The 22,156-nt window shown below is 42.3% G+C and overlaps 2 protein-coding genes across 8 annotated transcripts; one reads left to right on the top strand and one right to left on the bottom strand.

Moving 5' to 3' along the window:
* The first annotated feature begins 5 nt into the window (after positions 1-5).
* Positions 6-2,419, top strand: LOC139822984 (WD repeat-containing protein 89). The gene is made up of 7 exons (XM_071795231.1): positions 6-268; positions 674-900; positions 986-1,320; positions 1,400-1,525; positions 1,612-1,706; positions 1,907-2,009; positions 2,084-2,419. The coding sequence occupies exons 1-7, from the start codon at positions 102-104 to the stop codon at positions 2,228-2,230; spliced, it is 1,200 nt and encodes a 399-aa protein (XP_071651332.1). The 5' UTR covers positions 6-101; the 3' UTR covers positions 2,231-2,419.
* Cyst (rho guanine nucleotide exchange factor 18 cysts) lies at positions 2,342-21,195 on the bottom strand. Of its 7 annotated transcripts, none has more exons than XM_071795168.1 (19): positions 20,995-21,195; positions 20,453-20,567; positions 15,743-16,093; positions 15,028-15,479; positions 14,580-14,729; positions 14,306-14,490; positions 13,302-13,439; positions 12,700-12,775; positions 12,490-12,616; positions 12,196-12,388; positions 11,178-11,240; positions 9,666-9,722; positions 8,958-9,510; positions 8,651-8,880; positions 8,016-8,545; positions 7,733-7,932; positions 7,459-7,638; positions 6,679-7,397; positions 2,342-6,593 (listed from the first exon to the last, which is right to left on the bottom strand). In XM_071795168.1, exons 2-19 carry the CDS (start codon positions 20,490-20,492, stop codon positions 6,260-6,262), a joined length of 4,578 nt encoding a protein of 1,525 aa, XP_071651269.1. In that variant the 5' UTR covers positions 20,493-20,567; positions 20,995-21,195; the 3' UTR covers positions 2,342-6,259. The 7 variants fall into 7 exon arrangements, with proteins under 7 accessions (XP_071651269.1, XP_071651273.1, XP_071651260.1 ...); XM_071795172.1 differs by having other exon boundaries at positions 11,178-11,252; positions 15,076-15,479; positions 20,995-21,194; XM_071795159.1 differs by having other exon boundaries at positions 11,178-11,252; positions 20,995-21,191.
* Positions 21,196-22,156: the final 961 nt, after the last annotated feature.

Raw genomic sequence — 22,156 nt, 5'->3', positions numbered from 1 at the left:
TCACCCTCATACTTCGTGCCGACACCGCGCATGGTCGAGCTAACCTCAAACTCAGTCTGCGTGTCAACACTGTCAACTTGAAACGCGCGAAACGGGAGAGTATGTCGAGAGTAACCGAATCCCTGAAGAGGCTGAACGTCAAGAACGACGCAGGAACGCGCGGACAGGGCGACGAAATGGTCGGCAAGAAGGTCGAGCTGACGCTGTCGCTAGAAGAGACGGTGTCGCACGATCAGAACTACATCCTCTCCGTCTGTGGAACTCAAAGGCAAGTTCTATGTTTCCTTATGGAACATTTCCTGTCAGATCTGCGCAAAAATGTGACACACATCACACATGTGCTTCAATTATGTTTCTGCTATTGCGCGAGAAACTAATCTAACTTTTAATATATAGAACACTGTTGTGTTTGTGTATTCTATTTTTTTTTATTACAATAAAATATAATTTTCTAAATGTATTTTTTTGTTATCTAAATGTGTATGCCCAATAATATCATTTTCAGTAATTTTTACTGTTTACTAATATCATTGTTTAAATATTTTGGCAGTTTGGAATATCTACTTATTATTATATCTTATTATTATAACTTTGTACTTGACACGAAGTGATATGATATTTTCCAACCACATGTATTAATTTTATTTTTATATAAATCGTTTGTTATATATAGTGAGCCAGAATTTACAATTGGAGCAGGACTGTCGGACCATTCGTGCGTGATATATTCTGTTGGCGAGTCCACGAGCCGAATGATTACCCTGGACCATAATCAAGCACCCATCGTGGGAGTTAAGTTCAGTCCCACTTCTAAAAATATATTATATATCGCGACTAACGACGGGCTAATTACAGCGTGTGATTTGCGTGCTAAAGGAAAGGTCGTGGCAGAATTCAAAGGTAACTGTCAGTCCCAACGGTCCCAACAACCGTGAACATAATTTACTCATCGATAAAAATTCTAGTCACGTTTCAACATTTACAGATGGTACGGAAGATGGCAAAACAAAGCCTTTGGCTAGCTTTGACCTCAGCTGCGATGAAAGGCTCGTAGCCGGTGGGACGGAGCACACCGGTGGAGATGCGTTTATTCTATTTTGGGACATAAGGCAAAGTGGTTCAAAAATAGGAAATAAAAACAATCTCCTTGGTGGATATTGGGAATCGCATATGGATGACGTCACTTGTCTGACCTTTCATCCCACCAAGCGGAATGTTTTGGCATCGGGTAGCACTGACGGTCTGATGAATATATTCGACCTGATGCAATCCTCGGAAGATTTGGCCTTGACATCCTCGTTAAATACCGAGTCGTCAGTGGTGAGAAAATCACCTATGTTGTTTTGTATAACGTGACAATATGAACTATCTTGGTAATCAAAACAGCTTTTCTTTTTAGGACAGGCTAGGTTGGTTAACCGATGATTCTCTATGGTGTACGACACATACACATTTGCAATTATGGGAATGCGAAGGTGCTTGTGCGTATGAAACATTCGCGCGCAGTCATTTAGCAGTATCGCGGGTATGCATGGTTTTTATAATCATATCACTGTTTATCGTTTATCACTTTTCTCAAAGAATAATCTTGAAGAATTCTATTTATTGCAGAAGGATGATCCTGATAATTGTTACTTAGTGAAATTCCACACGACAAATGTGTTTGGACAACCATTCCTGCTGGCGGGTTCTAGTACAGTTACAAGGTATTAATTTGAAATATATAATAAATGTACTTATACTCTGTTCAAAACAATTAGAATTTTTTTAGATTATTGGAATTTAGTTGATCGTATAGTATTGCTGCAAGGAGTAATTTCTTATTTATTTTAAATAATGTATTAACATAGAATATAAAATGTTTTATTACAATATATAACGTTCGTATTTTTTTTTATTTTTCCAGGGAAAATCTAAGATGTTTGAGTATTAGGGAGAATTGTTTGGAAACGTGTTACGAAATTATAGGGAACAAACAAATAGTACGGGACAGCTGGATCCATGAAAAGGTAAATTAGTAGATTAAGGAATTATTTCAACTTGGAGAATTATTGATAACAACCTCGTATTCTCGATTTTGCAGAGTGGTAGCTTGGTGACAGTCGGCGAGAAAGGCATTATCAACGTGTGGCGACAAGCGGAATCGCCGACACAGCGAGATTCGGATCATAAGTTGTTAACTAAAATTGGAAACGGCTGTGACCGGCATCACAGGATTAAACCCTATTAAAATAAGTATTTAAGGCAAATAATGTAAATTTGTTAATGCGGAAGTGTTTTTCAAAAATGTAATCGTGTCACAACGGAATTGGAACAGCAAACGTCGATCGAAACGTCATGATTGTATATTTCCCTCACATTCTTCTTTATTACAATAACAGTTTGTATGTACATTTATAATAAATAGGTATTATTTGTTTATGCGATTAATTATTTAACGGCGAGTCATATATTGATAAAAAAAATGCAGCCACGGGTTCCGTGGTATAAATGCTAAGGAATGTAAATCACATGTAACTGCGGATACATGGAATTAATAGACGTGGAAGAAAAGAACAAGACAGACCATAGGAGTTGCGCGTGACTCGCAAGGAAACGGATTTCCTTCTGTCACAACGAGATTAAGATTAATAAAACAGGACGATTGGCAATCGTCAGAGGACTCGTGTCGGGTAATCAGTACTCGTGACAAAGAACAATCAACCAAATAACTCGATAATAACAATTGGATAGTAGTTTACAGTCTCTGCGTTTGAAAATCGTCAAAATTCAAAGGAGACTCCTATTGCCGATCCGTGAGCGTATCAATAGCCAAACACACGCCCGCTTATTACACATTATGTAATATTATTACATTAACGATTCAAAAGACGATCGCAGTAGCGAGTATCACAATGATAACAGTAGATATAGTTTTAGAGCGAAACGGTAGTATAGGTACAGACTAAACGTACAAAAATACTTCCCATGAGCATCGGGGACGTAAAGATTCGCTAAAACGTGGAAAACCGCGTTACTGTAACTTTATTTATAGATATATATATAATCTTTATATAGATATATATCCTTTCTCAAACTTTGCGTCGCCACGTGACGTTATACTAGAATAGAAAAAAACAAAAAGATACGAAACGCCACGAGACGCGCGTAGGCCGTCACGCTATATTCCTCAGCTGTCGCCGATTTGATTCTTCGCGTGTTATCCCGCGGGATTGTGTGCGACTTCATTTATTTATTACAGGTATATCAGTCGACGGAGACGGGAAATTGCGGCATCTCATCGATCGCACACCGTGACAGTCAATTTGCTCCATTGCAGCATATTTTCCGAGACAGAGACTACGTTTACACAGCGGCTTATAATCCGGTTTGATAACTACCGTATACTAATCGATCCAAAATTTGTCTTCTTTTCATTATAACGACCATTTAATTATAAACCTATTTTGATACTCTACACATTTAAATCAATCTTTGGTATGTATATATGTATATATCAAAGATTAAGTCAAAGTTAGTGTGTATATGTATAATATGTGCATATATGTATATATATATACGCACTAAAAGTTATGGTTTAAGTATCAAAAAAGGTTCATATCTAAATAATCATTATATGATCAAAGAAAGAAAAATTTGGGATTGGATAATATACGGCAGTTATTATTAAACCGGATTAAGCCGTTGTGTAAACAGTCATCGTGATTGTTTTCTCGAGTCGTACGGAAGTTACATTTCGTCTAAAACCAATTTCTTTTTACGAATCTCCTTTGCCCGGCTAGTTACGCAGTAAATATATCGTCTGTATGCATATATGTACGCGATGAAGTCGAACACTCATCCACGGCAGACGCTACAACCAGCTACAATCGCAAAATATCACCTCGCGAGCTTGTCACATGCTCGGCATCGCAGTAGATAGTAAATATAGTAGTAGTAGACTTGTAATAAAGTCGCCTTATATCCTCTTTTTTTCCCCCTTTTTTTTTCTTTTCCCTCGCGTAATTCGACATACCTTACGGAATACTTTTTTAAGATCTATTGTCACCGTGATTGATTGAGACGAACTTGCAGCATTATTACTTAAGTTTCCTTAACGAGGCTAATTCATTAGACGTTTCTTATCCACCGTGCCTCAACGGCCCCTTCGCCCGCCTTTCAATCCGATCATATTGCACGCCAGTTTTATCTGTTAAGGAATGTTCATTTATATACGCACAGCATTATAACTATAATCGTTTACGAACCGAGTTCAGAAGTTCATAATTCAGAGACATTATTGACAATCATCACAACAATACGATATTATATATCATATGTGTGTATATATATATATATATATATATATATATATATATATATCCCTTATAGAAATTTAATACTGTAAGTGATTTTTTGGCTAGTGATTAATCATTTAAAAGCACTATTAAAAGCACTGTTAATAGTGCTTTTAATAGTGCTTTTAAGTGATTAATTACTAGCCAAAAAATCACTTACAGTATTAAATTTCTATAAGGGATATATATAACACGGTTGTCGCAATTGTCCTTTCCGTTTTTGAATCTGAAAGCGCGTTTGATGCCGCGTCGCAACGACGAACTTCGTTAAGGTATGCTAAATACGTATTGCGTTTTTTTTGCGATCTAACAGTACAGTGGGTCGGTGATCCAACGTGCAGTATGACCGTACTATGATTCAGAGATTCTTCATCTTTCATTCGGCACTCGAGAACGTCCTCATTCGTTGATAAGACGTACAAATAAAATTAGAAACGGTGCACGGGATGCAAGATCCGCGAGAACCGACGCGAACTATTCTCGCAACGAGCGGGACGGGAGTTCGTTACGATTCTCGTGTAACGGATTCCCTCTCGCTTCCGTGCGTATCATTTCGCGTGGGCTTGCGCGGGCTTTCATCATCGATCTTACACAATGCAATAAATAAAGTTAGCCGTGGACAATAATACGAGGAGAAAGAACGCTCGACAAAGAACGACAATAATGGCAGTGAATAATCCCGAAACGAAATGTCAAATATGAAATCTCTCCGCTACAATTCGTGGGGAAGAGCCACACACCCGCCGTATCGCGCGCGACACACCCACGTAAAAACAGAATCGTGCATGTAAAGTAAATGTTTTGAAAACTGAAGTGTCATCGATTTTGACCAGCGGCTTGGCACACGTACTGACAATAATGACAATAATGCATAATTGTTAATAATAAATCCTATCTGTCGCTTTAGCACGTATTAAAATACTTCAATAGTAATAAGAATAGCTACCGTAGATTCGCCCTATCATTCGTAACAGAGATTCGCTCGTGCATTCACAGAGATACAACTAAACGTGCGAGCGTGCGAGAAGAGTCGCATCGCACATACATATGCACATACACGATTTGCCCTTTCATTCGTGCCCAATTATACACACACGCACACGTATGCTTATGAAAAAGTATATATATGTACACACATTCCTGTATATATGTATGTAACCGTAATATATATATATATGTATTTATCTACCTTGCACTTCAGCAAGCAGCAACAGGTTTAAAAGATTCATCTAAAATCTTGTGTTTCTAAAACTGTCAGTCGGCTTGATAACGTAACGAGCAAGAATTCAACAAGATCGGCTGATCTGCTTTGCTAAGCCGGCCGTTAATACTCTTCTCTCTCTCTCTCCCTCTCTCTACTCCGCGAGCATCTCCGATCACTTTTAATAAAAATTGTTTTATTCTTAACGTATCCCTCTCGTCAAGGTAATAGTTTGGAGAGATTTGGCATAAAAATGATTATTGCCGTCAGTTGTAGCAGTTGGAACGTAACAAAGTATTATATCTTTTCTTTCTCCCAGCTACACCGAGATTAACTACTCGCATTTATTGACGATTGTGTGGGCAAGATCGAATATTGTATTACGTTACGACCTCGTCGTTAAAATAAATAGTCGTGCATCCTATCGTAAAACGATCAAACCCGTAGTGAGGAAAGGGTGAGCGATAGAAGAAAACGCGAAATGGTAAAAGATGAGACATTACGAAAGAGTGTATCTGCGAAGCGGCGAATAGATTGCATCATCGCGAAATATTTATGTCGAAAATCAAAAGGATTTAACGCGGCTGCGGGACTGGCTGCTCCTCGACTGATTTCGCGGTGACGGTGCCGGCGTCAAAGTTGGCGTAGTCGTACCGGTGGTGGCGGCGGCGCTGGCGCGCGACGAACGCGACGAATGCTTGCGACCGAATCGAAAGAATCGTCAGAAGAAGATCACCTCCTCCTCCAACGGTTGTTGTTGTTGTTGCTGCTGCTGCTGCTGTTGCTGCGGCGGTGGAGGTTGCGGTTGCGGCTCCGCGTTTCGCTGCTGCTGATGCTGTTGTTGCTGCGCTTGCTGATGCGCATACGAGGTGTCGGGCGGTGAGCGAGTGATGCGAAGCGAACGATTCGACGAATGCGTGTTATTCCCGCAGATTCCGTGATGGTGACTGTTCCCGAGCTCTGGCGATGAGTATACGGATCCAGTGACGATCGCTGGGCTGCTGCCCGCCCTGGAGTGCCGATCCGGACTATTGTTGCTCGCGGTGCTACCGCTTCTGTCGTACGATAAAATACAGATTATTGCTTGTCGACTGAAAGATAAACGTTTGTGATGTTTAGGGTAGAATGAGCTGGCTCTACCTTGTGTTATTGTTACTTCCGCTGGCGAGCTTCAGCGGCAGCTGTTGTTTGATCGGCAAGTTACTCTGCACTTTCTGCTGATTTGTCGCACTGATCAGATTCAGAGGAATGCGTTTCGCGTCGGGTTGTGCCTTGCTGCGCGCGCTTTGCTGCATCGTTTCGGCGTTCTGCGTCAAGTGAGATAGGTGAATCATCGTCGAGCCGGTCGTGGAACTTCCGACCAGCGTTACGCCCTGTCGCTCCAATGCCTCGAGTCGTCGATACAACTGATCCCGTTGTTGCGTCACGTCCCGCTGCTCCGCGGCCAATTGCTCTCTCTGCCGCGCCAACTCGGCTCGTTCCTCTTCCAGCTGGGTCTTCTCCTGCTGAGAGGCGGCGCGAAACGCCGCTTTTTCTCGACAAAGCTGATCCTGCAAGTTCCGCAGCTCTTCCAACTGACGATTCGGATTCGGTCGGCTATTGGACGACTTGCCCATACTGCCCTCCTTACATGCGGCCAGTTGCGCTTGTAGACTGTCGATCGTTGTCATCTGATTACTTATTATACAGAGCAACGTATAAACGTGATGAGACAAACGTATCGCCGCCCACTGCTGATCCTTGCTTGTCTCCAATTCTTGGCCGTCCTTCTCGTCGGCAGTTTCTTTAGGTAATTCACCGGGTTTCGGAACAGGGATCACAGTGTGCAACGTGTTCGAATCACGCAGCGGGTATCTCTCCTAAAAGCGCAGTAGATTATTTTTATACGGTTATTTTACACTTGCTTTCGTTTATACATACTTTATTGTGATCGAAACCAGCAAACGTTTCGGCCCTTCGAGGAACGCAAAGAGCAGGCGGAATGTAAGCTTCGCTGTGGCGTTCACCGGCGGAGCTTAAGCTTCGCGACAGAGTACCGCCACCCGCGCTGAATGACAGTGAGCTAGCAAGACGTGTCGCTTCTTGCACGGCCACAACCACCTGCGTAAAACACAAAATTTATACGATTAATCCGACGATTTATAAATTAAGAATTCAATAGTTAATATAATGTATAGTGGGATAGAATATTAACCTCTTGCCACAATTGAGTGGTATCAGTTCCTTCATTGTGCACCAATCGGGTGTAATCGGCACCTTCCTTCTCGTGCTTTTCAATTCTCTCATTATCGCTCTCGTTCGCGCAGACATTCGAAGCTTGTAAAAGCCGCATTTGCAAGTTGATCTTCTCCTCAAACAGCAACGCCTGCTCTGCATCCTTCTTTCGCAATTCGCCTGATGTAACACAATTTTTCATTTGAATATATTAGGAAGCGCGAAATGATATCAGAAGTTGAAAAAAAGCTAAAGGAACATACCGACAATTCTAAGTATATGCGACTCCTTAACCTTGGCAATACGCTGCTTCTCTTCGATGGAGATCAGCGAAATCGAGGAGGAGCGAGTGTCTCGCAACTCGTTACTATTTTCAGTCAGCGTGTCGGCCTCGTTTTCAGGATCTTGCGGGCAAGTCTCGACCGCTGATCGAATAGCCCGTATCCATAATTGTTTATCCTTTGGCTTCTGAATTTTTAGCTCGAACATTTCCGGTTCGGCTGGATTACTGCTTATCAGGTAAATGCTAGATTCTTGACGGGCCTTTTCGCGAACCAGCAGCTTCTGCAGCGACACTATACCCGCTTTATTGTCAGGCACGAAGAACGCGTATTTCTGATCTCTCTCAGCCAAGAAAAACAATATATCTGAGAGAACGACCACTACAATGGCAGTCATTTTGCCACGACCTTGCATTAAGTATGCAGTGCCCTCGAACTTCAGGATTCTGTTAATTATATCCGACTTCTTGAATTTGGCACCACGATACGTCGCGAATGACTTCGCGTCGATCCTGTAAAAACATTGTTATTTAAGTTCCGAAAAAAATAACGACGCAAAGAAACGTAATAAAAAAAAAAAAAAAAGAAAAAAAGGAAAAAGAAAAATCGAAACTTACTTATTGTATATTTCTAATTTTCTATCTTCTCGTTCTTTGTCGGCTACACAGGCATCTACATCAGCTAAAATCTCTTTAACAAGGACCAGTGCTTTACGTAAGTCTTCACCTTCATCTTGTGTAACGCCGGTTTTGATGAGCGGCTCGATCAGCAACGGATACTTCGTCAAACGTTGAGTAACAAAGAGTATACATTCAGGTATACCTTTCTTTTTCAACAAAGGATTCGTCTGAGGGCACATATTATTCCACTTTACTGAACCGGTACCGTTCGAGCCTACGTCGTTTGCTCGTTATTAAAACATACCTGACAGTGGCGAACAAAACGGGCGAAGCGAGGATCGTTACGCAAGTAATACTTGTACGCTTCGACGGCGTCCCGATGACGACTACAGAATTCCCCATACGCACTCTTCATGCGTTGTGCGTTATCGCTCGAGAATTGCTCGACTAGAATGTCGGCGATCGTGGAGACCACGGGATTAGCATTCTGTCGTTTCCACAGCTTCTGCAGAAACCGTAAATGGATGTCGATCAGATCCCGTAGTCGGGGAAACATGCGCTCGAGATCCGGCTGACCTAGACGAAAGTGTCGTCGCAATCCTTCCGCAAAGATCTTCTCCATGGCGAGCAATACCAAACAATGGTGCTTCTCCGTCAGCACGAATTCGTATATATGTTCCTGCCTCTTCACCTCGCGCTCGCAATGATCGACGAGACGTAACGCAATGTTACGTCCGATCGCGGAGCTCCAAGAATCGGGCTCCTCCTTTCCCAACGTCAGCTCGGGATCTATCTCCTCGAGATCTGCCACTGTGAACTGATGAACATCGTCCCCAAAGTCAAATTCTTCCCATCCGCTGAAATAAAGGAAAAATCAGCTTGTTAATTTTCTTTTCATTAGTTTATTGTTCATTACAGCGTTACGGTACACCGGATGCGTTGATTAAAATTTACGGATTAAAGTTTATTGTAACATCTAAGAAAAAAAAAGAGAAAAGATATATTTACAAACCTGGGAAGATCACGATGTTGCCCGCCCTCGGCATCTTTTTCTTCGTTTATCGTTTGACTGAAAGAAAGATATAGCTTTGTTTCATAAAGCACGATTTACGATTAAAGAAGAAAAGTGTCACTCTTTCCTAAATGACGCACACAATGTTAGGACGAACTCCAGCTTGAAAGACTCTTGAAATTAATGTATACTGATTGTGAGATGCCGGCCTTTTAAGAAGACTGGTGAATTATACATCTTAAAAATATTTTTTTCCGTACGATCCTTTCTATACAAACCTTGCAGATGATATTTGATATCTTCATTTAAGCATGTATAAACCTTCGTCTAATTTTCATTATAGTGTCAATGTATATCCGATATATTATTGAACTATGATATATTATTGACTTACTGTCGTAACAATCAATTCCGCTCTCATCGCAATGTATAGTCAATAAAACTAATGATCTAAGATAAATTCAGAGATATTAAAAGTCTTTGATATTAATAGCAAAAAGCCATTCGCAGAGATAAACAATAATCTGCAAGAGCCGGAAACTTCGAATTTAGGTCGGGTGGGACATGCGTCATAGAGGCAACTACTTGCTTTCTTTCCGTTCCTATCTTGTCCTCCGGTTTGCTTAAACTTTTCCAGCGATCGAGAACACGGATTCACGTATATGACGCATTACGGGAGACTCGAAGAACAGCACCCGTTTTATATTCTCGTTAGACCGTAATCGATCCCGACCCGACCCAAAAACTGACTTGACAAACTACTTTGAAAACGTGACTGTATACATATGAAAGTTCGGATACGAAATCTCGTGACACATTGAGAAACGTGGGAACAATGAGAGAAAAAAACGTGACAAACTATCGTTGACAGGGCAAGTTGTAAAGTAGAAAGGAGAGATAGAAACTGGTAACACATGTCATGAGCATGTATCTACTGTGATATTATATTGTCCGGTGTGTATATATTTATCATGAAGAAATTACCTTACGAATTAACACTTGTGAACTTATGCGCTATAATTTAGGCGAAGATTACAACGAGAAGAGATAACACAAAATATATCATTGGATGGACAAAAATCATAGAAGCAAGCACAAGATCAGAAGCACAGGCAGGGCAAGATGATGTCTCTTTCAGATTATACAAGACGAGACGGCAGAATTCGAATTTGCCGTTCGCTGAACATGTGCATGTATGTGTATTGTGTGTATGTGTAGTATGTGGTGTGCGAGAAAAGAATCGAGGAACGAGAGAAACGCGCGCCTTCCTATCAGACGCGTGTAAAGCTGAATCCAGATTAAGCAAAAGATTGCGAACAAATGCGAACAAACGACTCGCTCCAACCAGTGCGAACGGTGCCGCCAGTATATGAAAGCAAGCTATTCATTCGTGTTTGTTCGTGCTCGTTTACTTGGCCCGAATACAGCTTGAGATAGTACACGAACAGAAACGAACGAAACGAACGCTTTCGACAGAATACAGGAGGAACACATCAGATATCAGAGACTTACTTGACTCCAAGCTTAGTGGCGACTCGCCGCCAAGGGCTGTAGCTTGACACGGTTTTCTTGTGGCTGTTAATTTCCCTTTAATCGTCGTACAATCGATCGGTTTGCACGTAGTTGCACGAGAGGGAATGCACGGGAGAAGGAGAAAGCACACACTGCATTAGGGCAACTTCATCTTGCCTGTCAGGCCGTTTTTCCTTCATTTCCTTCATTTTTCTTGCGCTAAGTCTTTCTTTACGCTTGTCGACTTTTTATGTCGAAACTTATCTTAACGAATCGTTCCCCACACGCAAGAGTTTTCTATTCATTAAAAAAATAGCTTTGTCCTTTTCTTTGAAATCGACGTAATAAAATTAAAATTCAGAATCGAATGACTCTCGGAATTACGTCAATGTGTTTGATAACTTCTCGTTACGACGCAATTACCGATAACATCAGCCGTTAGTATCTACTATCTTTGTAGCTTGTGTATGTAATAATAGTAAACCGAAAGCTAGCTGAAGTAGTCTGAGCATGGTATATTTTGTACAAAGTAATACGCATAATATGTAAAAACGATATTATATCAATTAAAATGTAGCGGCGCGATGCTGAACGCGCTAAAGCTTGCCGTACTATTAATATTGCTAAACTGCGAAATTAATCAGAAATAATAAGCTTCTGAGCCAGCCAAAACCTCGGAGTAATAAACAAATATATAATTTTTGTTTAGTTTAAGATTTTTTACAATCTCGCTTTGCACTATTTATATGTGTTAGATAAAAAATATTTCTTTACTTAATAAATTATTGAATCTTCTTTCTTATCTAAATATATGTTTTAAAATAAGACAGTAAATTCTAATCTTGCCAATCAAATTAAGCCTGATCTGAGTTACTCATTAATCATTTCGCAAAAGAAGTTCGTTAAAAACTCCGAGTTTCGGCCTAGCCATGCTATTTGCGTGCGAATCTTGAACCACAGATACGCAGATCCAATGCAAAAAAAAAATGAATAATTTTTGTCAATATGAACTTGTTACCTTCCGCTTCCGGATGATGCCGGTAAAGGCAGTGACGTCGTGGAACCCCGTTTGTTGACACTGCTGTTACTCGACATTGTGGAAACGTTAGATGAAGACTTTGCTGCGGATTTTCCGGAGTGTTTGGACTTGATGCACTCCAGCACTAATTGATCCTTACATCCCTGACTTTGATGAACCGACGCTCCGCAATCTGATTTTATAAAAATTAAGCGAAGTGTATTTTACGAAAGTTAATTATAACATTTACGGCAATCGCGAAAGTCGTTTAACTTAATATAATGGTTCTCTTACTGTCGCAGTGAAGGAGCGGTTTATTCGTCGAATGTTTCATACAAACATCACATAATAAGCTTCCCTGAGTTCCCACCGTCGTCGTTACCCACTGATGCTGTTGACTAGTCTTCTTTCCGCTTTTATCCTGAAACAAGATTAAAGCACGATTCGATCGAGAACGGTTTTATCGGATGTATCAAGCAATCACATTTTAGATTATTGACTTACCTTCTTTTTGCGGAAGAAAATAGAACCGCGCTTTCTTCTAGTCTTTTCGGAATGATGATCATCGTATGCAGTGCCACTGAAAAATCAGCATGTATACCAACATTGTTCGAGTCTAAATTTGGCATGAATATTTGAAATTGTATTTTGTAGATGATCAGCAGTGCAACTATGGAAGCGTTTCGATCTATTCATAGCTTATTGCGAGAGATAAAAGTATGCGTGTAATTTCTGATGTAAATGTGTGCAGAGCTACGTGTTTTAAAATGTGTCGCATGCACAACCACGTGACGTAGTAATTTTCGTTGTGATATATTCGGTAATTTTTGTTCAACGAGTCTTAAGTAACATTAAACTGCCTGCACATATATTTTTAATTAATATCTAAAGAGAAATGTGAGTTATTCCAAACAAATAAATGTATATGAGTCTATCTGACAGATTTAATTTTGCAGTTGTAATGTAACTACAGACTATTTGTGGCTACAGAATCGATCGTCGAGTAAACCGGTACAAACCATTCCCATCAGTGACGTTAAAAGGTTTTCGCAGTATCATAAATAATCTGGTTAAATATGAAGGACTTGAGGCATTGGGGTACTCACTCGGTCAAAAGCTCGTCAAGGGATATTTGGACATTCGGAGTGCCCTCCCGGTCTTCATGGAATTCGTGGCTGTGTGGTGTATGAAGATCTTCGGTTTCTGTCTCACTCCCACTACCCTTTTCGTTTCTTTCACGACGGCTGTTTTTCATGCAGGATTGTAGCAAATTTTCAAGTACAAACACAAACTAAGCAACTATCGTGTATAATGAATAATTGTAGTTCAGATATTCTCAGATGATCCGATGCAAAAATGCACATCGATAATATTTGAAATAATAAACTGCTCGCGTTTAGAAAAACAGTTATGTGATTGGCAGAAGTGATCGATGAAATGTGAATAAATTAAGCCTTCAAATCAATAGCAGATATGCAATGTTATTAACTATTTTGGTCTCTTATAAAATAAAAGCAAGATATTAGTTATAGGTACTTGTCGTCAATAACTGATAATGTAAGCCGCGATACTCTTTGGACAAAATATGTATTAAACTATGTTGAATTGCTATCATAAGATAATAATCTGATGACTTTTTCTTGTATGTTTTATGTGACTTGTAATATAATAATACGCGAGCAGTTATAATAAGATAAGCTAAAAAATCTATATAATGCATAATGTTTCAGGCACTTATGAATGTAGACATCTCTGAGATTTAATCTACTAGTTATCAAGTGTTCATGCATAAGTACGTTTGCGTCTGATTTTCGAAATAAGTTTCTACTTGTGCGGAAAATTGAAAAATCGACAAGATGTAAATATATACGCGTGTAAGTGTACATGCATGGGTGCCTGCGCACACATGAACGTACACGGCACAAGATATATATGTGCATAGCTTTTTGTGTGCTAATTTATAACGAGATCGCAAGCTAGATTATGACTGTGTGCGTTAAGTAACGTTCCTACATCGAAAACATCAGGAAATAATAAGTATAAGTATTTGCTCCTTCATTATCGTTAATCTAGCTGTGCGATCTTCATCAATGATTCGTAATGGACTTACGCTGCAAGTGAAGGTGTCGTTCGAGTTCCGGTTTCGTTTAAATGCGCGTGAACTTGCGGTGTAACGATCGAAGGCGTCGATATAGATTTCTGAAGTGGTAAACGCGAAGTCAGTCCTGGCATTAGACTGCTACTTTCTGCTAATCTCTGACTACCCCTCTTTGTGACTATCTTCTGATATTCGTTCTGTCGAAGAAAAATTTGTTATGTTTATACTTCGTCCCTGCGTGCCTGTCAAGAGAAGAAATTATCTCTTGAAGAATCACGAAAGTTACCTGTATAAGATCAGCTTCGTTCAGCGAGTGCGTGCTCGTTTGCGACCTGCATGCCCGATTGCTTACGCTTGCAGATCCGCTACATGATTTTCCATCTAATTCTAGCTCGTTTTCGCTGTCTAGGCTACTTAAACTAATGCTGCGTTGTCGCTGAAACGAGTAAACGAGTACGTCGTGATTGCGTAGTGAGCGGCATTTAGCGATGGCTTCAACGAGAAGCGCAATGCGTTAAGGCAACAAAGCAAGTCAAGAACCATGCCACCATCGTAAAGCAAATAAGAGTGTGATTATTACCGGGCATTTGAGACCGATATAATTTCGATGAGTTCAGATTTCGATGCTACACAGACACAAAAGAATATCTATATTTACATTTTTTTATAATGGAAACAAAATAATAATATTCTTGCGTAGCATCAAAATCCGCGGCATCGAAACATGAACTCACCGAGATAGAATCATGCCCTGGTTTCAACAAGTAACGGGCAATATTAACCATATTTTGGGCTTGCAGATGATTCTGTCCGGAGTACCGGCGGCGGCCGCGTCGGCTCTCCTCCAAATCCTCCAGATCTCCGGTCCAGCTGCGTCTCCGATCTATACCTTGCGCCTGTTGCGAGCGGGTATGACTACTCGCTGACGGGAAATGCGTCGGGGAGCTGTTTGTGGAGCAATTGCCGAGGAGAAGGTCTGGGTCAGAACCGGTGTCGTGGTGATGATGATTGCCGGAACGAGACGCGAGCTCGGCCGAAGCCAGCGGGCACAGGGACGGGCAGGAGGAGGTCAATCTTTGTGGAGCGTCGTTGGAGGCGCGAATGTGGCATCCCAGAGTGCCTAGTGTCAAGTCTCGCATACGCTGGATGCAGTCGTGAATCTCATGCAGTTGTTGCAAATTCTCCTCTGCAAGAAAACAAACGTTGCTCACAAATAGTTCTGTCAAATTTAAAAAAATTAAACGTTAATTAATTTTTAAATCATAATATTTTTTAACTTGTTTATGTAGTTTTGATGTTTATTTTAATTTTATGAATCAATGCATCTTGATATTATTTTCTTATGCAAATTCAAATATTGTGTGAATCACCACGCGCTAAAAAAATAAAACAAGAATCGTATACATATCTAAGACTTCAATCGTGTGAAACAAGAGAGCCAATCGTTACCTAGAACCGGATAATTTTTGGCCACACCGGGCGAATGAGGCGTGACGCTAATGATGGGCACTAGAGGATTAGGCTGGGCTTGTATATTAGTGCCGAGTGCGAGTAACGGGTGGTGTTGCTGCTGCTGGTGGTGCTGCTGCTCGTCGCCGCTTTCGGACATGGTGATCGGTGCTTTGTCGGTATTGTCTTTGGTGTTGTAGCCGGTCTCCGTGATTATGCCGCCGTGTAAACTCAGGCCGCGTAGATCCCCATTAATGATAGGCAGCACGCGATCGCAGTCGGAGTGCGATGAGCCAAGGTAATCAGTTATTACATCTTCCTCGCTGTCCTCGCCGCTGTTCGGACACTCGTCTGCAAACATACGATCGTCGCGCCTGTATCACAACAGGTGTCGAAAAATCGGGAATCGACATCGTCATCACCGCACTCCATTCCTTCAACTACTGGTTAATTCAACACTATGCTACAAGAAGAACCCTAGATTACAAAGTACATCTTCCCCCGCTCTATTTCAAAACATCCAGCAACGAGAGACAAAAAAAGTTGTGTTTTTCGCTGCTCGATTGCGAAAGCAGTGATGGAGAGAGGTGGTGTAAAAAGCGCGCAAAGTATTGGCGGTGTCCTCGTGTGGTGATACGGAGCACAGAGAGCCGGAGCTGGAGGGAGTTCGAAAAGCGCGATACCGGAAAACCGATACCGAAACGTCCTCCTCGCGCCGCCTCTCTATTGACTCGCGGGGCTGGGAACAAACGAGCGACTCCGCGACAATCGTGCCGGCCCCCGCGACGGCCTCATCTCTCGGACTTTACTCCGCGAGCGGAGTACCGCATAAAGGCATATTCAGTGGAAATCAGGTCAGATTGTGCATTCCGCCGACGACAACTCGCATCCGCGTTTCTCGCTTAAGTACGCGGACGGGATAACGTAACGGCGCCCGGGAGGATCGTCTCGATCCCTACGATGTGTCCGTCGGGACGTCGGGTTCTCCGATTGATAACATCGTCAAGTACGTTAAGGTCAAACCGGATTCCGAATCGGGCACCGCGAACGCAAGTTGAATTTTTAAGGCTCTCACGATCTCACAGCGACGCGTGGAAACGAAAGCGACGAGGGAATGAAAGTCGAAGCGGGCAAAGAATGACGAAGAGGTCCTTTCTCGTTTCGTGCGTCAGACAGCTCGTTCCCCGAGTCGAATTGTACTCGAACAATTTGGCATTATCTCGTTCGTGAGAAAATAAACCGGAGAATCGTAATTCCATTCGTAACGTTGTGCTGCGGTAAGACACTAAGGGTATCAACTGGTTCGACTCGTGCCGCGCTACCGCGATTCTGAATCCCAATTTCGGCGTAATTTCGCGACGTTAATGATTCGCCGACGTCTTTTACGCGCGACCGGTTCGCGTTCAGTCGTTCGCGTAGGATTTCTCACGAATCGTTGGTCCGCAATCGAGATCACGCACGTAGCCCGCGCGCGTGCGATCCAATCCAAATTTTTCCCAGAAAGAGGTCCTCTTCGGCGATCTTCTCTCCAGAAACAACGATGTAACGGGTCGGATTTCACCGCCGCCCTGACGAATTTATCATTGTCCTTGAATGGGATGGGTGCGAGGAGTGCGCGAGATAGCGTACCGTGGCCGAGCACTTTTCCGGGTAGAAAGGGGCTGACAGACTGTTGCTTTTCCCCCTGTGTAGCTCCCGGAGCGCGAATTGATCCGCTGGTCCGCGCGCGTCACCCCGCCGCCTCCGTACACCCCCGCGACCCTGTAACTCGCCGCCGTCACCACCGCCACCACCGCCACCGCCAACCTTCAACTCGCTCTGTCTCCTCCACCAGCTCTACTACCACCACCACTGCCGCCGCCGCGCCGGCATCAGCAGCAGCGTGTGTTTGTTAGATTTGTATCTTTCCACCCTGAGCGTGTCGCGAAGTGGCCCGATATAAATCTTTAGCTGCCAGCTGCCTCCAGATATCTCCCACATGCGGCTTTTCACGCTCACGCGCGTTCCTGCAGATAATCTTCCGCACTCGGAAATTTTACCGGATCTCCCTCTCTTTTGGCAACTGTTGAGAATTTAAAACACTGAGTATCTTTGTAAGTAACAACACTGATGGTTTTATCAGTATTGATTAACTTGGATTTAAATTCACTTTTTACTTTCTAAGAATAGACGTAGAACTGATTAAGTAAAGATTACGATCAATTGATGTTAACACAAAGAGGCAAATTATTTCCGATTAAGATTCCGTTAAAATAGAGTCTCTATATGTAGACAAAACTAAAGAATATTATTTTGCTTTCTACTTGCGGTATAAATCTGAATTCATTAGAGTTCACTAATCTTCAATTACTTATAAATTAAATCTCATAAAAACTGGTGCTTTAATAATGAAACAATGGTCACATTTTTATAGCTTTTTATATAGAAGCTATCCCATCTCTTTGAATTTGATCACTTTGCCACGTGCAAATTCATATATAAAACAATTGCAATAAAAAAGTAATAATAAACAAAGTTATTATTACGTATTATTTAATAATAAAAAAATCGTATATTTGTATTCTTTTTTCAACAGCCTTTTATATATCTCTAGATAACTGCAGATAACTGATACGAGATACTATCGAAATTTGATTAGGCTTTCTTCGTTTCGCAGTTTCTTTTAAATACTTATCTTTTATATTACGATCATTTTAAAATAAAGTCTGCTTGAAATTAACATTTCAATTTAATACGTTCTAAATTTATCGCTAAATGCGAAACACGTGTCTCACATTTAGAGATACAATAAATTGAATAAATAATTAAATACTTCAATTTACTTTTCAATAACTTCCCCTCTCTGTTTCATTATCCTCTTGAATGCGCTCTTCGCATCTCGCCTCTTCGCTCGACAATTTCCTCTCAATCTTTTTACCGCGGAAAGATTTCGCCGTGGTAGTAATTGGCGTTACAAACAACAACCCTTCGACAACGACGGCATCGGTTACCAGGGGGATGTCTAGAGAGAAAGAGAGAGAGACGTGATTGTGTCGCTCCAGCTGGCATTTGAATGTAGGCCGCGGTGACTCCGAGTCGATATTATCGGCGTTATTAAATATTCCGGCAGTAATGATTTTCGCTGGGGTAGCCCGTAACGATCGCTCCTCCATCGTGAGAATGTACGATACAGCGATACTTCTTTGTTGGCCTGCACGTGGAAACCTTACAGGGCACTCGCAATAATTATTTTGCGGGTGACGTTGCACGGAATTCTGTGCTCTCCAAGAAATATAACGGCGCACGGATTTTCTCGATTCCGGAGAAAGTTTCGGCATCTCGTGGCTCTCAAGTAGCATCGCAACGCGTTCGCATTACTCTCTTCGTCTGTTTTCCGTCTCTATTCTTCTCTTCTTCGCGTGCGAATTGGCAAGTAATCGATCGCGCTGCGGAAAAACTAACTGTATTACTTTCGTTCCGGTGTAAGTACGTCGAGCGCGGAATCGGTACTGTTTTGCCGTTATCAGATACTCACGGAATTGAATTTTCGTTTAACAGAATAGCACTGTAAACGCTTAACGCCTACACCTTTATAACGTTAATCTCATCGCTTTAACGAGGCTAAACGCCGATGGGAATTCCCAAATTAGCATCCCTCAGCAGGATGCTGACTCTGCTCAGACGTGCCGGAGCATAATATGGACGATACAATTAAAAAGGAAACGAATTTTCTGCCGCAGCTGTATAAACAATCTCTAAAATAAAATTAAAAAAACTAAACCCACGTAAAGACGCATGCTGATTAGTGGCGTGCGAACATATTTAATTACAGTTAATGACAATCCCTTGTATATGTAAAATATTGTTTTTCTCAAATTAGACGAGATAACTTTCTAAATATTTATCACGAAATTAAAAAATAACAAAATCGATATACCGTGTGCATTTCATGCATTTTAAAATATACCGAGTGCTTCTCTCTCTCTCTCTCTCTCTTTCTCCTCTCTTCCTTCACATGGTATTGATTACCTCAAGAATATTCTTTTGTTTCTGTTCCGACATAAATAGCAATGATAGATATATATGCATCACATAAGACACATCGAGCTTACTGGTATGTAAAATGCATCTCACTCCGATACACATTGCGATAACATCAATTCTTTTATCCGCTGCTCATTATATAACAGAAGCTCTGCCAATTTATTTTCCAAGATAAAATAAAATAAAATAACTAGTGGTTTTTTTTATCTACTTCCTTTCCATTTAATAATATTAATTTATTCCTCGCAAAGTCGTTTTAACAAAGGTCGTTGCAAACACGTTACATTTTAAGCCTATGATGCAATAGCTAGATTATCCTTATCGGAGTTTGAAATATAAACTGCTAGAAACTCAAGGTAATTAAGTATAAATATTTTTCTCCTCCATATGTGAGGTCCCGAGGGAGACATTCCGACAAATTTTCTCGACTCTTTGACGCACGACCAATCGCGTTCTCTGGAACTATTTAATATTATAAAGTTCATACGTTTCAATATGTTTTTTGTGCATGCATCGCGTACGTCAGTTAATAATACGCGCATACAAGTATAAATAAGCCTGGCTTTGCGGCACCGAGCGGCACGCCGCGTACCTTACGCCCGCGAGCAACCCACGCCTACACAACAAACAAGCCGTCCACGCACCTTCCTGCGTGACAGACGGAGAGAAAGCCGCGAGGCGACTCACCGGAGGAAAACGGGGCGAGCACCTCCTGCCGCTTCTCCATCGTTTCTCGCGTCCCTCTCGGGGGCCGTATCCTCGCGCGGCCGCACCTCGCTCTTCTCGAGAAACACTGCACGGACTGCAACAGTCGAAAAGTACGGCCTGAGAAACGCGTGGCGACGAGCCGGACCCTGCACGCAGGGTCGAGATTGAAGCGCGCGACGGCGACGACGGGGCGCTCATTCGGAGGCGCCGTGGGAACCCGCGGCGGCGACGCGGTTCTCCTCTTCCGTGTTTCTCTCGCGATCTGCAATTGCGAGAGATCTGCCCGCGTCTCGGGATCGAAATGCTCCCGTGGAGGAATTCAAAAAGACAAAGGACGAATTTTATTCGCGGGCAGACAGACGCTCGCTCGGGCGCTCACTCGCTTGCGCGCGCGCGCGCACCCGTCGCACTTTGTGCGCGCTAGGTATTGACCAGTATTGACAGGTGGATCGCGGTCGATTGGTCTCAATCCCGCGTCTCCTCCGACACCCACGCGGCTCCCGCACCCGCGGGATACGTACCCAAGTACGCCCTTTATCCCGCGATAGCCATTTAGCGTCGCGCACGTCGGCGTCCCCGGGGCGCGTCTCTGTCTCCGGGCACGGCGGGGCTCGTTCTCGGGTTGCGCGGGGTAACGCACAGTCTCGCGTCGGCAGGCGGCCCACCGTCAGCGCGACACGGTCAAAGGCACGTCGACCATCTTGTACTGGCCGCAGTGCCGTGTCGCGTCACCGCCGTCGCCCTCGGCGTTCTGGAACTCCGGACACCGGGCTGACCGGGCCCTGGGGACGGTGACGAATGGAGATAAAATTTCGCAAATAATGATGATTAAAATCTACTGATGAGCGTCCAATCGAATTAGTTCTCGATCTCACTTGGGGACGGTATTTATACTACTATAGAAAAACAGGAATGACAATTGGGTAAACAATGGTGGAAGAATCGGAAAAATGACTTCTCGAATTGAACGCATACCTGTTGCGCCTCGTTTCCTCCCCCGTTTTTCTTTCAAGTCGTTTTTTTTTTTCAACGCGTTGTGCCTTTTTTGCTACGAGTATGCGATAAATGAAGACGGATTTGTTAGCCGATGTTGACGCCGCGGCAGCTCGACCACGTTCCGGTCCTGCTTTTAAAAGGAAACGGGAAAAGCAGTTAGGGCAAAGAAAATACACAAGGTGGAGTGGGAGGGATAGAGGAAACAGATTACGTTTACTGCATTTAAAATCAAACGTCGTATGTATATGTATACGTATGTACATGGATTTCGAAAGAAAAGCTTGTAGAAAATTATGAAGAAGAGATGGAACTGTAACATATACATACATACACTATTATTTATACGTAGATTTATTAGTTTCGGTCATATCTTGTCCTGAAATTCAAAGTGAAACGGTATATCCATGATAAAGGAAATAGATCCTGGAGAAGTGCAGAAAATGTAGATGTAGGTATCAGGTAAAGGAGCAAACGAGCGAGAACGGTTGCGAGATGCGAGATCAGCGAGATCCTTCGACGTGAAGGAGGCCGTTGTCGACGAGACGATATGAAAATTGTGCGAGTTTTCGAGGTTTTTCTCAAACTCGAGAAATTTTGAACGATAACAAAGCCGACGCCACGAACTTTGAATCTGTAGATTAGTGTAGATTGAATAAAAGACGAGGGAGACAGTAGTGTCAAATGGTT

This window comes from Temnothorax longispinosus, chromosome 1 (assembly GCF_030848805.1).
Source record: "Temnothorax longispinosus isolate EJ_2023e chromosome 1, Tlon_JGU_v1, whole genome shotgun sequence".
NCBI lineage: Eukaryota > Metazoa > Arthropoda > Insecta > Hymenoptera > Formicidae > Temnothorax > Temnothorax longispinosus.
Note: the sequence above shows the minus strand (reverse complement) of the source record. Positions and strands in the feature narration are given on the sequence as shown.